The 16,228-nt window shown below is 38.0% G+C and overlaps 1 protein-coding gene across 1 annotated transcript; it reads left to right on the top strand.

Annotated features, from left to right (window-relative positions):
• Positions 1-2,003: 2,003 nt before the first annotated feature.
• On the top strand, positions 2,004-16,026 carry LOC144452797 (uncharacterized). The gene is made up of 14 exons (XM_078143957.1): positions 2,004-2,105; positions 3,100-3,142; positions 3,835-3,949; positions 4,231-4,687; positions 5,562-5,710; positions 6,451-6,549; positions 6,968-7,299; positions 7,838-8,705; positions 10,743-11,095; positions 11,720-11,843; positions 12,565-12,719; positions 13,888-14,012; positions 14,277-14,380; positions 14,633-16,026. Exons 1-14 carry the CDS (start codon positions 2,070-2,072, stop codon positions 14,643-14,645), a joined length of 2,973 nt encoding a protein of 990 aa, XP_078000083.1. The 5' UTR covers positions 2,004-2,069; the 3' UTR covers positions 14,646-16,026.
• The last annotated feature ends 202 nt before the right edge of the window (positions 16,027-16,228 follow it).

The following is a 16,228-nucleotide window of genomic DNA, read 5'->3' as shown; positions in this document are numbered from 1 at the left end:
TGTATTACCCCACAAGAACCAAATTAGAAACCAATCGCCTAAACTTCAAGTTTTGAAAATGATGTTAGTTCACAACTGCATATGTTGCTTTCATAGTTCTCTTAAGTTTATACAAAGGCAAGCGACGAAATTCCATCCGTAAAAAGTTGAAGTAAAAAAGTGCTTCCAATGGCGATAGCGGTGTTTTGAGTGAATGTTAGATTTGTTCGATAACACGCTTCAAATAAAAAACAATAAATCTACCGTAAGGTCATCCGTCAGCATTAGACTAGGGCATTTTAATATGCCTATCATAAAGCAGTATCAACGGGGCTTTCTACTTTTTGTTTGACAGACAGCATGACATTCACAAGCCATTAGCGGTCCAAGTGCAACAAACCCGCGGGCTTGCCTGGCGAAAACGGGTGTCATAAAAGTTGTTTGCATCTCTAAAGCTGTTTGTAGCGTTACTTATAATAGCCTAATAAATTGATAACAACTGATATAAGACAGAGATAAGGTTTGCCTCAATTGCAGTCCATGCAGACGGCCGAATAGAGGTTTTACAGCTGTTTACTTGTGTTATGTAAGAGCCCATCATCACATGTGTAAATATTGGTACTCTTTGATAACAAGTCAACTTGCTTGGCTAATGGCTTGTCCCAGTAATGGGACAGAAGGAACCCAGCACCAGAAGATTAGATGGAAACTGCCTATATATAATGTCAGATATGTGGAATTCGAATTTGTTCACATAAACAAGACAATTAATCATTATTATTATTTCAAGGTAACGCTTACCCTTTACTCGTATTGAGACTGACAAGGTAACTTGAAACTTGGAGTCCTTTGATCGAACTTGTTACGTGTTTACTATTGATTCACCTAAGAACTTCACGTGTGGGATGTTGAAACTTGAAACTTTATTGTTGATCTTTTAATATGTACTACTTTCTCCACAAGAAGTTCAGCCCTTTACATTGCACTATGTGCGTTCGTTGACACGCGTGTTAAGAACATAACCAGGTCATAAAAGTTCGATCGTCTCGAGGACATGTACGTGGGAACTACTCCAACCATAAGTCTCATTCCGACAAACAAGTTTCATGCCATGGTAGAGAATGTCTAATGCACCGGTAATTATAAAATACTTGTAAATGCGTCGAAGCATAATTCAAGACCTATAGAAAAATCCATTCATACATTTTTAAGAATATTAAATTATTGGTCTCGTTGCCAATCACAAATTATATATATATATATATATATATATATATATATATATATATATATATATATATATATATAATACACACACACACACACACACACACACACACACACACACACAGACAGACAGACAGACAGACAGACAGACAGACAGACGACAGACAGACAGACAGACAGACAGACAGACAGACAGACAGACATACATACATACATACATACATACATACATACATACATACATACATACATACATACATACATACATACATACATACATACATACATACATACATACATACATACATACATACATACATACATACATACATACATACATACATACATACATACATACATACATACATACATACATACATGTTGGGTTTACGCACACATGGACGGGCTGAACCAAATTGAATGTAGCATTAGTATAGTAACCCAACCCCCTAGCCCTACGGACTGCGTACGCTAGTTGCATGTAACCGTTAGCATGTTATCTCGGTTACTATTCTATTAGACTCGGTTATTATGCCTTGGCCTATGATTATACTATATAATTATACGGGGTATTTGAATTATGTGTTTCTGTATTTAATTCCAGACAGTCATGAACCCAGACGTTTTCTTGTCTTTTTAATATCCATGTTTTCTTTGGATGATCTTTGAGGTGTAGAAAGGAAAGAGGAGAAGTTCTTCGACGTTGGGGGAGTAATCGCAACATCCTTACCTATGAACAAATAGCACAACCCTATCCCTTTGAAAAAGAAACGACAAACAAACGTTTGCCGGAAGTACCCCATCTGTCGTTTATTATTATCTGCACATAGCTGACTATTTCGTCTGTTTCCAAGCATATCAACATGGAAATTGGAACAGAAATTAGTCAGAAAATAAGGGTAAGACAATGATTTGAAATTATGCGTCCGTCATTTCTGTTTTAAACGGTGCGACTGTTAGTTACAAGTGTCCTTATCGTTTGCGGTGCAAGACCGTTTTTGCCGTGACCGAATCTAGGAGGCCAGCTGAGCCCTGGCCTTGCGCTAAATTCAGGATTTTCTTTGTGGATGCTTTCCTTAGAAGTTAGAACTCCAGCGATTTTTGCTTCTCAGAGTATTCTCCGACTGTAACGAATCGACTGGGAGTAGTTTGAGTGGTAAAGGCAACATACCTTCATTCCTTCCTACCTATATACAATACGTCCATGGGGGGTTCTACTTCCATGATACGTCCATGTTCGAATCAAAGCCAAGGTGACCTCACTGGCGAGCTTAGTCCTGCTTTTGCATACTGAGTAAGTCGTCACTTTCTTCTCCCCATGTCAGTAATCTGCAAGCAGGATTAAGGCGAGCTCTGAGCTACACGTACGTACGTGTACGGTGTAGTTTGTAAATTGACTGCTTTCACGTTACATCTTGATACTGAGAATATGACAACGTTTTTTTTCGCTCAAATTCACCTCAAAATAAATAAAGATGAAAATAATTCTCATATCAGCTTTTGCTTTTGGTTTGTTCCGAATGTTCGTGATTGGAAGTACCACCCACGTCCGACGTGTCCGTGAGATCTCACCAATACATCCTTGTTCCTACCTACACTTGTACCTCCGTGATTTGAACCAGTTCTGTTTGCAGGCGGACTATACTATTACAACATTGATTCTGATTATTACCCATGCATTCTAATATTCTCAATATGACCTCCCAAAAATAATCAAATTGAGATTTGTACTTCATATTATTTCTAGGATACATTTAGAGGACCCTTATACAAATGTAGTTGAAAAACACAGATTTTGACTTCGTTATAAATACTATGTACAATGTAGTCCAAAATAATTTCATTTCCTCTTACATACAGAACCTCAGTCTTCTTATCTCTCTTGTTTTTCAGTCTGCCATCAAGGCAAAGTTGGTGGATCTAGGAGCTTATGTTGGTAAGTCGTTTGCTTTATCATTTAAATAATTCCTGACCAACATGAAAGTCAACCTGTAATAGAAAAGCTGTAAACATTGGACTGCTTGGAGGTCCAGGAGGACAATGAGCCAAGCCTTTTTGGTGTGTACATGTATGCTGGGATGCGTTTGAACTTGTAGTTGTACTTTAATGGTCTGGATACCTTGGAAATGACAATTAAACTCAAAAGGAAACCATCAAATTATTTTATTTGTCTTTAAGATGCCAATCGATTTTCAGTGTAAAAACCACATTTTCTCCTAGATATGTTCTTGTAGTGTTTACCATCTAAAATCAGTGAAGATGTGATGTGATGTGATGTGAATAAATAAATACAAATGCAGGTCCACTCAACGGAAAAAGAAGGAAGAAGCTTGTTAATTTGCTCTTACCACTACATTATAATGTCCAAAACTCCCAATGTCTCAGTTTCTTTCTTCATGTTTTAGTTCCAAAATGAGTTGATGACTCTGATGTTGTCTGTGAAAAGTTAATGCATGTGCAAAATTTGGTACTAAAGCAAGAATTGCAGTTGTTGACAATAAGTAACATGGTTAACAGAACCTTATCTATAGTATTTAGATTTGGATATCTGTTGGTGAATCACTGATATTGTTAAAATCATTCATCACTATAGTCACATTATCACTGAAAATATGTTTGTTTACCAAGATGACGAACTCCCTGATTATATCATGGTGATGATAGCCAATAAGAAGACACAAGAACAAATGGCTGATGATTTATCTTTATTCCTTGGCAATAATACAGACAAATTCACTACATGGTAAGTGTATATGTAATCCACTTTATTCATTGATATATGAGAGAGAGAGAGAGAGAGAGAGAGAGAGAGAGAGAGAGAGAGAGAGAGAGAGAGAGAGAGAGAGAGAGAGAGAGAGAGAGAGACAGACAGACAGACAGACAGACAGACAGACAGACAGAAGAGAGATCAACAGACAGACTGCAACAAGTTTCACTTTTGTTCCATTGGCTAAGTCTACATGTATACAAAACAATGTAGTAATACAATGTACATCTGTATTAATCTATTATGTGTCCTATCAGGTTGCACACTGTACTTCAAAAGCTTCAATCTGCAACACTAGAATCTGCTAGCACAGTACAAGTAGTGACAGCAACAGGGAAACAGGCCGGTGAAAGAACAGACCCAAAACATGCTGGAAGTAAAGAAATATATGTACAGACAACTCCCCAACCACCACCCCCACCACCACCACAACAACATCAACAACAGAAAGCAGTGTCAGAGGTCAAAGACAGTACACCATATGAGTTATCAGAACCAGAGGAAGCTGTCATTTCATTGAAGCCTGAAAGTAATGATTTCATAGATGAAGAGTTAAAAAGTGACACTACAGGAAAGGAGTCTTTCATACCAGTTGTTGTTAATGTTAGAAAACAAACAGTTCAGAAAGCTACAGTACCACCCACCACAGCTGAAGGTCAAAGTTCAATAATTAGCAGAGCTCCAACAAGCAGGAGACCTATCACTGTCAGCAAGGTTAGTTATGTTCCAGACTTTATCTTAATGTAATGACAAATACACGTACATCTTGTGATTTTGAGGCCATATTTAAACCCCTACGTTTGAATTTCGTCTTGATTACATGAATTAGTTGTGGCCTGGGATCTAGTCTTTGTTACCCAGACTCTTGCCGTTGAGGGCATCACCCCCGAGTAAGAGTATGGGAAAATACAACATCAGTGATTGTAAGGCATATGGCCACTGTCAAGATAATCTGAGGTAGTCACTGATTAGAGAGAGTCATGTTGTGGGTCATCCTCTTGTAACAATCGCTGACATTGTATTTTTCCAGCCCCTCACTGGGGGTGATGCCCTCAACGACGAGAGTCTGGGTAACCAAGACTACATGTATGTGTACCTGGGATCATGAGTCATACATACACCAGCAAATTTACCAGAGAAGAAAACCATTTTCACTAAAATTCCTGTTGAAATTGTTGGAATTGTAATGTAAAGTAGAGGTACATGTACATGTAAGAACGACCGACAACTTGTACTTCGCTGTGTGAATCAGAGAGCTTAGACAGTGTACATGTAATGACAGTAGTGATTGAAACAAACACAGAAATTACAACAACCTGAACACAACAACCAGTACCTCAATACCATACTATGTGCCACAACCTGGCACTATTGAGATTACCTGCATTTTTTTTTAATGGTAATCGTCAATAACATGACCCTGTCTGAAAATCTGTGACAGAGAGTGTACAGTTTGGCACACTTTGTACTGTGCTATACATAGACTACATGTATATCCATTACAGCAGTTGAATGTTGGAATCACTTTTAATCAGTAAGGGGTTCAAAATCTAGTATAAAAGTGTCATTTTCATGTATTAACTTATAGGTACAACCTGTGACAAGGAAGCGTAAAACTCCTGGTTCTGTCATAGGTCAAGTTATCACTCGTGACAATGACGATGATGATGACGACGACGATTACAAAGTCTCCAGAATGGGAGGTGTAGCAAGCGTTGTGAGAATATCAGAAAGACGGTGAGTGTGTTTGTTTGTTTGTTAGAGTATCAGGGAGGCAGCAGTGGCGTGTTTGTCTGTGAGAATATCAGAGAGATGATGAGTGTATTTCTGAGAATATCAGAGAAACCATGAGTGTGTTTGTGATAATATCGACTCATCGAGACAGAGAAATTCAGACAATGAGCATGTCTGTGAGAATATCAGAGAGACCATGAGTGTGTTCATGAGAATATTGAGGCAGTGAATGTGTTTGAGAAATTCAGACAGTGAGTGTATCTGAGAACATCAGAGAGATGATGAAAGGGTTTGTGAGAATATCAGAGGGAGACAGCGGGTGTTTTTGTTGTAAAGTGTTTTTTACAGAATCACTTACAATCAAATCAAAAATGTTATTACACCGACATGTATTACAGGTCTGTGTACAAGCATTTGAGCCAACAGTAACAGTTTACCATTAACAAGTTTTTAACAGTTCTCATATTCTAATGTTTTGAATGAGACACTGTTACAATGTTCAGTGTTCTTGTTCTCTATCTATGCACGGAAGGTGAACTCTGCATATGTGTCACACAAACAATGACCATACTATAGTGCATGCAGTCCAGTCACTGTGTTTATGACATACATATAGAGTTTACCTTCCAAATATTAATCTACAAATTGGTAATTTCATTGGTTTCCTTGAATCACTAATCAAACTCTTTTGCCCTGTCTTGAAATGCATTGTCATGCAATTTCTTGTATTTGCTATTCTACAGGACTAGTCTACCCCGTTCTAAACAAGCCAGTAGGGCCCTTGTCCTCAGAGCTGTCAGTGAAGCTGCTGATTCAGTCTCCAGAGTACCTGGCAGACAGAGGTAAACATACATGTGATCTATATCTTTTGATACAGTATTCAGGGCCAAGGCAAGCATATAGGTAAACATAGCCTATATTTTGATACAGTATTCAGTTTACCAGGCAGGCAGAGGTAAAAAGAAGGAGGCATGTACATCTGTACAAACATGTATGTATATTTTTTGACATAGTGTTCAGGGCAGCATAGCACTTATCTTCAGATATCATATTCAGGGTGCAAGGTAGTCAAAAGTAAACATAGTCTCTCTTTTGATAACATATTCATGGTACCAGGCAGCATACTTGCTATCTTTAGATACAGTATTCAGGGTACCAGTCAAGCACAACTAAACAAATTCTTTACCTTTGATTCATTGTTCAGGCACAGGTAATTTGTATCTGGAGATATCAAGTCCTGTTTTCAATTTTCTGTTTTAGACCAACTGTAAAATCACCAACTTCAAAAGCAAGTCAGGGCAACAAAGCACTTATCCTGAAGGCCATGACTGATGCCCAGGAATCATTGTCACGGCAACCAAGGACTGGAAAACTAGTACAAGTAGTGAGAAGAGTTGAGCCATTGACTACAAGTACAAGTACACCAACTGTCACTGTGGTCAACAACCCAGTAAGTCAACATAGTCAACAACAACAACAACTACTGGCTGCTGAAGATGACACCACTGTTGAAGACATCACCGAGACGGAAGTTGAAGTCTCTGACTTAGAGGCTGAAGAAGATGTTAAATACTATGTTCTGGAACCAGAAGGTAAGCCTCTAACAATTCCAAGTTGAACATATGCCATAGTATGGCAATATACAATGTACAAATGGCCATGGTGTGCACATTCTGCCAGGGATCGATAAGCAGGGGTTTGAAACTTCTATTGTATTTCTTGGTGATGTTAGTAGATCAAGTCTCAAGTGAAAGTATGTTAATAAGTGAAATTCCGCACTGTGCAGTGATCATTACTGCGCACACGCACACACACACACACACACACACACACACACACACACACACACACCAGCTTCCACCAGCTGCAGATCATTTACAACAATGATTGTTACCATTTTGGAAGCATCTCAGTCAGGAATCAAATGCATACAATATATGTTTTCAAACTATTATCAGTGGCATGATTATCTCATTAATTTAATATTAATTATGCAGGAAATAAACATCCAATTTTTTTTTTTGCAAACCTTAATTGATATTGATGAACCTAGCGTATGCTCTTCAACTTTATGTATCTCTCAAGATTATTAGAAAACTCATTCTTCTTTTTTTCTTTTTTCATAATCAGAACCAAGTCCTGTGGTCAGAAGGATGGTTGCACGTGAAATCCAAGCAACTCCTGTAGTTAGGGGGAGGGTTTCTGATGAACTAATCACAAAAGCACATAGGACAACTGCTTTAGAACAAGATACAGCACCAGTTGTCATTTGTAGGAGGTTTTCTGATGACATCACCACAACCTCTGTTGGTGGAAGAATGTTGACTAAAGTGGATGCAATACCAGGGTGTACACAAATAGTGACTGATGAGATGCACACAGCTCCAAGAAGAGCGAGAACACTTTCGGATGAAATGGGCACAGTGCCTAGGAGATCACAAATGGTTTCTGATGAAATGGACACAGTACCCAGGAGAATGCTTGTTGTTTCTAATGCAATGGACACGGCTCCAAGGAGAATGCGAATGGAGACAGATGAAATAAACATGGCTCCAAGCACAATGCGAATGGCAGCAGATGAAATGGATGAGGCTCCAAGGAGAATACGAGTGGTAGCAGATAACACACTACCTGGGAGATCACGAATGGTATCCGATGAAATGGACTTACATGTAGCACCCAGGAGAACGCAAATAGTTTCCAGGGAAATGGAAATGGAAACAGCACCTAGGAGAATGCTAGTGGTTGCAGATGAAATGGACACAACTCCACGGAGAACACAAATAGTGACTGAAGAAATGCAACATGTTTCAAGTGTTATTCCCAATGTGGAAATACAAAGAGGGATGTCATTTCAAGTCGGTGACCAAAGAATATTTCAATCGAGCAGTACTGTAGATGAAGATATTACAACAGAAGAAATTCCAATATTTAATGAACCCAAAGTGTTAAGACAACATAGCACACCTAATCAAAGATCCTTTCATAGAACAATTATGTAAGTACATTGTAATATTCTCACTCTCCCAGAGCCAGTAGTAGATACATGTACAGCATAAAAAGGGAGTGTTTGCCAGAAGACAATATGTAATAGTATACACATGATGACTGGTCATGAAGGCAACACCATACATATTTTTCCTCAAGGGGCTGTGGATCAGCCCAACACAAACTGTTTCCTGAAGGCAAAGCTTGAGGGAAACAGTCTGTGTTGGGGTGACCCACACATGAAGTTTCTATGCTCATGTGACTCACAGAGCCAACAGAAGACATCAGGTTCATTTGTTTGTTTTGAAAACATGCACGCATGTGCACATGATGTCATCATTCAACAGCTGCTAGTGCTTTTGCCCGTACAGGCAACAGCACTACATACTGTTGAACAGTAAACATCATTTGCAGTCAACAGTGCAAAAACTTTACATACCACATGATGACATATTGACAGACAATGTAATAGATGTGTTATTTATTGCCTGGACTAGTAGACATGCCCCAAGGACTTTTATAAAGCAACTGTTTCCTGAGGCTGAAAGCTGAAGAAATAGTTGCTACATAACCACAGAAGTGGTAATATGTCATCTACATGCACTAGTGTCCGAAAAAGGCCATACAAACAGTATTTTAGTTTTACATTTGTAACTCTCAGGCACATATTATTCCCAGTCAAAACAAATCACCCATAGGACTCCCATGTTAAATGTACATGAATAGTGACCTAGGGAAGAGAGGGAAGATTAGTGAATATCCTATGCAAATTGAGGTCACTATATGTCACTAGTCCATAACATTTGACATGATCTGAGCCAATCACTGAAGGCTGTATTGCTGAATGCGATAGGATTGCAATTAAAGGGAGTCGTACTGACTGAATTATATGTAAATGTAAACAAACCATACAATGTATCCTCTCCATTACGACCTTGCTGTGTTCAACTACAAAAGAGCTGTCATTTATCAAATGTAGCAACTTCAAGGCCTTGATTATAAATGTATACATGTATATGTTACACAGTTTTCTGGTGAGCATTCCCTTTTTGTGCAGTACTGTGTGAGTGGGAAGAACAATCAATTTTACCATATTTGATTTTGAGTTAGATACATGTAGGATGGTACACTTACATGTGAGTATGATTCTACTTACTGAAACAAAATTAATGATTTGGCTGCATCTTGTTTATGAATATACAATGTAGTCATTACATGTATACCGTAATTGAGGAACTGAATCATAAAATATCTAACGAGATACATTGCCATTCTAAACAGGAATGCTCATACATTTTTTTTTGTACATGTACATGTCAGTACATGTGTAGAATAAAATACAATGCAATATGTGCCCACTAATAAATGACAAAATTTGGTGTACACCAAAACGACAAAAACAGGGATTTCCTTTGACTTTGAGTCACCACACACTAAGTGATAGAGAACATCAAATCTTGGTGTACCGTGTGTCACAGGAAATTGACATTTGGCTTAGAGGGCACTATTACCACATGTACTACATTGTAAATGCAAGGATGTGGATGGTGCTGGGAAACTTAAAAGTAGGTGTATTTGGAATATTTCAAAGTTATGGTTCATATTATGATGCTTTTTCTCATGTCAACTTGTCCTCTTTATGTCTTAATACTAGTACTCTCATTACTTATGAACATGAATCATCAGTAAATGAAGATAGATACTTACTAAAAACCATTGTTGTTTGCTTGTGGTAGATTACACGTTGTTGACAGTGATGCCTTAGGTATAATGTTGACATACCCTGTAATCAAGATAATGAACATGTACATGTAATGTAAATACTTTAAGTTATGTACACCTGTATCAAACTTTGAAATGAGGTTGAATGGCATATGACAACTTGAGAAATCATACTAACTACATTTGTACCAGGAAAGGTGCCACCTTACTTTGAGTGTAATGTCCATTGATACATGTAGCTTATATCAACACTTTATAGTTTAAGTTTTCGTCTGTATTAGTTCCACTGATAGTTGATTTGTCACTGTCATATTTACATTTTCAGAGACAGACCAAGAGCAGTAAGTCCAAAGTTCATTGTCACACTAGATGGTGTTGATCCACCTACTAGAAGACAAACCCCTATGGCAGGAAAGAAGAGAGTTCACCCTGCTGCAAGAGCTGCAAACAGACAACAGATAAATGTCACACTTGATGATGAAGGTGTTGGTGATGAGCTTGAGGAAGATGACGAGGAGGAGGAGGAAGAGGAGGAGGAGGAAGAAGAAGTTGTGGATGAGGAAGAGGTAGAGGAGATGGAAAAAGAGGAAGATGATGATGCGTACATGGAAGCTTGTGTTGTGAGACAGAGAACACAATTACAACCTATTGTAATCCATAAAACGATACAGTCAGATGGTAAGTTATAATACATCAATTCCATGCATATAGAGAAGGGGAAAGTTGGTAATGCAATTACATGTAGATCATGGCCAAGTAGATTGATACCCTGTTACATGCTGGAATGAATTCTTAGAAAAAAATTTGCTCACATGAAAATAGCTTGAATAAATTTCCAGTGAAAAAAAAGACGTATTCCAATGTTCTGTATCGTAATATACATGTATTATATTGTATTTCCTTTGTGAACAAGTCAGTCTGAAAGATTTGAACTCACAATGTGGACTCTTCCAGGTAGCATACAAATGAATCTGTGTATTTTAACAAATCACAGAAACTTAGCTTTTAACTAAGACACAAACTGAAATCATTGTTGTGACATTAATATATTCTATTAAATGGACATTGGTTTAATTGTGCTCACAACAAGGTGCCATTACTGATGACTTCCATGATCTGGCAGTGTTCCAACTCTCTTCTTGATTGTGGGGGAGGGGGTATTACACATATATTTTCTACCACCCACTTGTGTAATCTACTACAGCAAACAAAAGTTTTAGTTTGTGTCAATCTCGATAAGGTGAAAGGTTGGTTTCAGCAGGAGTAATTACATTTAACACATTATGATCTGATTTACTTCAGAAGAAGACATGGTAACGGATACATCACCTCCAAAGAAGACGAAATTGACAGAGAGATGTAAATTCTGGCCAACATGTAAAAATGGTGACAACTGTCCATACCACCACCCTAATGTGCCTTGCAAGTATGTAGCCTTCTCCATCCTGGTATATATGTACAATGAACAGTTTGACATGTACATCTCATCTTCCACTACATTTATCTCGTCTGTGTCATCATGTATACAAATAGAATATGAAGACTGGGATGTAAATAAGAGCTGGTAGCCATAAAAAAAAAATCAGCTGCTCCGCAAATGACTCACTGCTTCCTTTTCAGGAATTTATGCTTCAACATTCTTTGTTTCAACCACTATAGTTTAGATGCATTATTGGGCAAGGTCATTGAAGTCCCTCATAGCCTTACAGCCTACAATGTACTTTTCCCAATTTTACCTGCTACTTTCCTTTGAGAGAGAGAGAGAGAGAGACAGAGACAGAGACACAGACAGACAGAGACAGACAGACAGACAGACAGACAGACAGACAGACAGACAGACAGAGAGAGGGGGGAGAGAGAGAGAGAGAGAGAGAGAGAGAGAGAGAGAGAGAGAGAGAGAGAGAGAGAGAGAGAGAGAGAGAGAGAGAGAGAGAGAGAGAGAGACTTGAAACAAACACACATGAACATCAGAGTGAGTGAGAGTGTGTGTGTGTGCTACTGTAAAGCAGTGAAGAGTATTGTGAACAAGATTATTGGAAAGAAAGAAAACCGACATGGTTTATGATGTAATTTTTCAGAATGAATCATTATGATACACGTAAGATAGCAGGAATCCATGGCAACTAATTTATTTTGTTTCCTTGTAGGGCATTTCCCAAGTGTCGTTATGGAGATAAATGTTTCTACATCCACCCCAACTGCAAGTATGATGCTAGATGTGGTAAAGTTGACTGTCCATTTACACACGCTAGTAAACGACAAGGAAGTGGACTGCCTCCCCCAGCTCCCCCTCCCTCTCCAGGTAGGTAATTTCCACTATCTCTAAATCCTCCTTCCCTCTGTGGGCAGACCATTTCAATGTTTCTCTAGTTTCAATTTTGTTCAAAGCAGAATTATGCTACAGTGTATATGGTATTGTAGTTTTAAAAAATGTAATGTTTCCACTTTGAAATTAATTCGGTAGTAGCCATGTGAGGAGATGTGAAGAAATTTGACATATTATTTTATGCTGCTTATCCATTTATTGAATAAAATTTTTAATACTTCATTCATTGCTCTTTGGACAAATATTCGTAAACACTGTGACATGACCAACTTGCTCTCAAACTGATATCATTCCAGTGCTAGCATCTGTGCATCAATACCACTGGCGGTATTTAGGTGTACAGATATACCTTGCTGTCCATCTACATTGTAAAATATTTACTTGATGTGTTCATGTTGTCAAATCATTTGACAGAACCCCATGACACACGCGAGTGCCAGTGTGGTGTACTGTACTCGGGGTATTTACAGCCATATATGTCTACTTTCACGGGTGAAGTGAGTGAGTGTTGTAGAAAAACACCAAAAATATGAGTACAAATACCAATGCGTACTCACCACTCTGGCACTCACATGACATGTGGTTCTGTTGACTAGTATCCAAAACAGCAAATTACTCTGAAATCTTACTGTGTTCAAATGATTTGTGGACAAGGAACGATCACCTACCATTTGCATACTCATTTGCATACATATTTTCAGCATTGCATTGCTGTATAAATTTGCGTACTCATTTGCATACATGTTTTCAGCATTGCACTGCTGTATAATTTGCATACTCATTTGGATACGTTTTTAGCATCGCACTGCTATATAAATTTGCATACTCATTTGCATACATGTTTTCAGCATTGCACTGCTGTATAGATTTGCATACTCATTTGCGAACATGTTTTCAGCATTGCACTACTGTATAAATTTGCATACTCATTTGCATACATTTTTTCAGCATTTCACTGCTGTATAATTTGCATACTCATTTGGATACATGTTTTTAGCATCGCACTGCTGTATAAATTTGCATACGCATTTGCATACATGTTTTCAGCATTACACTGCTATATAAACATGTATGCAGATATTGATTCATGTAATCACTGGTACATGTGAAATAACTGATATTCCTTTCTGATTTTAATTGATAGTAACCAGGCCAATTGGAGCCCACTTTGCAGCGTTGTCTACACCTGTAATTTCACCACATCAAGTAGTGTGTAGATTTTATCCAAACAACTGTAAGAAGATGGATTGTCCATATTTACACCCCAAGGTAAGGCAATATTCCAGTTTACATTATGTGCAAACCTAGATGTACCTGTTTGGGCCAGTTCTAGCTCTGGTAGGGGTATGCAGCCAATGCTGCCCACCCCAGACCTCATTATACAGTACCCATTTTGACAAAGAATCAGTACCTAATTTTAGACCATACAAATCTTAATCACCAGTGTAACAAGCTAATATAATAAATAAATCAGTCTGGAGGAATTAGCTGAGAAGATTCACAATAACAAAACATCTTTGTTTTCAATTACAGCCATGTCGCTATGGTACAAGTTGTGCTAGATCGGATTGTCGTTATAGCCATCCCAAAATTCCATCTGGTGCGGCCTTGAAATGGGTCCGACCTGATATGTTGAGGTAAGTTGATAGTTTAATTTTACAATGATGTGGCTTACAATTGATGACAATTCTCTCGTATTCAATTTATCTCATTTCATTGTTTTAGATGATGAAAACAAAACTTTACATGTATCTACATGTATTTAGAATGAATTCAAAAATTTAAAGTAACGTAAAGTGCACAGTGTATGATCGAGTGTCTTTCACTTTTGCCTATATGGATTGTAGCAGAGTAAATTTAGATATGTTTGTTTCTGTTTATCTTGACAGCAAATCCAGCTGATCTGATGTTTGTGAAGAAGACAGTCTAGTCTCTAACTGCTGTGTTTTTACCTGGCCATCACAAATGAACCATGAGCACTGTCTATAACTACTCTAGTCTTATCCAGATCATCAGCATTCAAAAGAGAATGTTTAGTTATCCAGCAGTGCTTGCAGCAAAAAAAATGTGTTGACCTTGAACTTGAAATGTCATCTTTGAAGGTTAAAAAGTCATTATGGACTGCCCTTAGAGTTGCAAGGCCCTCGTGGATTGACCTTGAAGTTGAAAGGCCTTTGATTAATGATTGCCCTTAGAGTTGAAAAGTCCATTTGGAATTGCCCCTAGAGTTGCATGGTCATTATAGATTGACTTTAGAGTAGAAGGTCATTGTGAATTGACCTTAGAGTTGCAAGGTCATTGTGGCTTGGACTTAGAGTGGAAAAGTTATTTCTAATTGCCTTCAAAGAGAAAACGTCCAGAGTGGTTGCCTTCACACCTGGGAGGTTTTAGTGAATTGCCTGTTTGGACTTAAAAGGGGTGCATGAATTGAACCAAGAGTTGAACGGTCAAGTATAAAGTCTCAACTAGAGCGATGTAGCCCATCGGCTATTGAAATAGCTATAGGTCTTGTTTCCTTCAAATTTGGATTTTTTTCACTTACCATGACATTGTTTTTCAATGTTGGGTTAGAGACATCTGCCACAACTCACTAAAATATGCTACACATCAACTTTGTAAGAGTAGAAAAATTACCCATTTCATCTAGGTTGATAGAAAACTTGATAAGTTTTATGCTCATTTCTGTGCATGTGTCTGTACTTTTTTGTGACATTTATATGTTTTTCATACAAATGCATAGTATATTACAGCCATCTAAGTCTGTCACACAGTTGTGCATGTACATAACTAGAAATGACTTCTGCAACCTAAACAATCAACAATGGTATTACCAGTACATGTACTATAACAACTACCGTATCCATGATACAGTAACCATGTACATCGATCACCACAAAATGAGAACTACCACCACGACAACAACAATACAAACCATCATTGCAGCTGCCACGACAACTGCCACTTGAATAATCACCACACCAATAGCAACCACTATTGAATTCATCACTACAAACACCATTACCACCACATCAATAACCACCCCCACAGTCACCTGAACAGTAACAACCACCAATCTCTCTGACAACAGCCGACAAGAAATAAGGTTATGTACACTGAATTTAAAGAGTGTACTTCAAAATCTTTCTTCATGAGTTTGGTAATTCTTATAACTTGGTTGTTGTTGTCGTTGTTGTTATTATTGATTTTGGTGGTGGTGGTGGTGGGGCACTCCTATGATCTCTCCTCCGTCACTATATCCTGCACTTAAGACAGATCTGTACAATCTTGATCATGAATAAACGTTACCATTATTTTACAGTTGTGCTTCACTTGAAAACAACGTCTGTATTCTATGAGATGTATGAAAAAAAAACTAGCCATATGTGAAAAAAGAAAATTTTAAGTTCAGTAGTGCTATAGTAGTCTTGTGTGTGTCTTGCTGCTTTTATCGTAGCCTATGAGATAATAACATGTCTTGCCCGATC

The sequence above is a fragment of the Glandiceps talaboti genome, chromosome 2 (genome assembly GCF_964340395.1).
Source record: "Glandiceps talaboti chromosome 2, keGlaTala1.1, whole genome shotgun sequence".
Lineage (NCBI taxonomy): Eukaryota > Metazoa > Hemichordata > Enteropneusta > Spengelidae > Glandiceps > Glandiceps talaboti.
Note: the sequence above shows the minus strand (reverse complement) of the source record. Positions and strands in the feature narration are given on the sequence as shown.

Coding starts and splice junctions, on each gene's coding strand:
- LOC144452797 (XM_078143957.1), top strand. CDS start 2,070: ATGGAAATTGGAACAGAAATTAGTCAGAAAATAAGG. Junction 8,706..10,742: donor TCCTTTCATAGAACAATTAT/GTAAGTACATTG, acceptor TTACATTTTCAG/AGACAGACCAAGAGCAGTAA. Junction 11,096..11,719: donor TAAAACGATACAGTCAGATG/GTAAGTTATAAT, acceptor GATTTACTTCAG/AAGAAGACATGGTAACGGAT.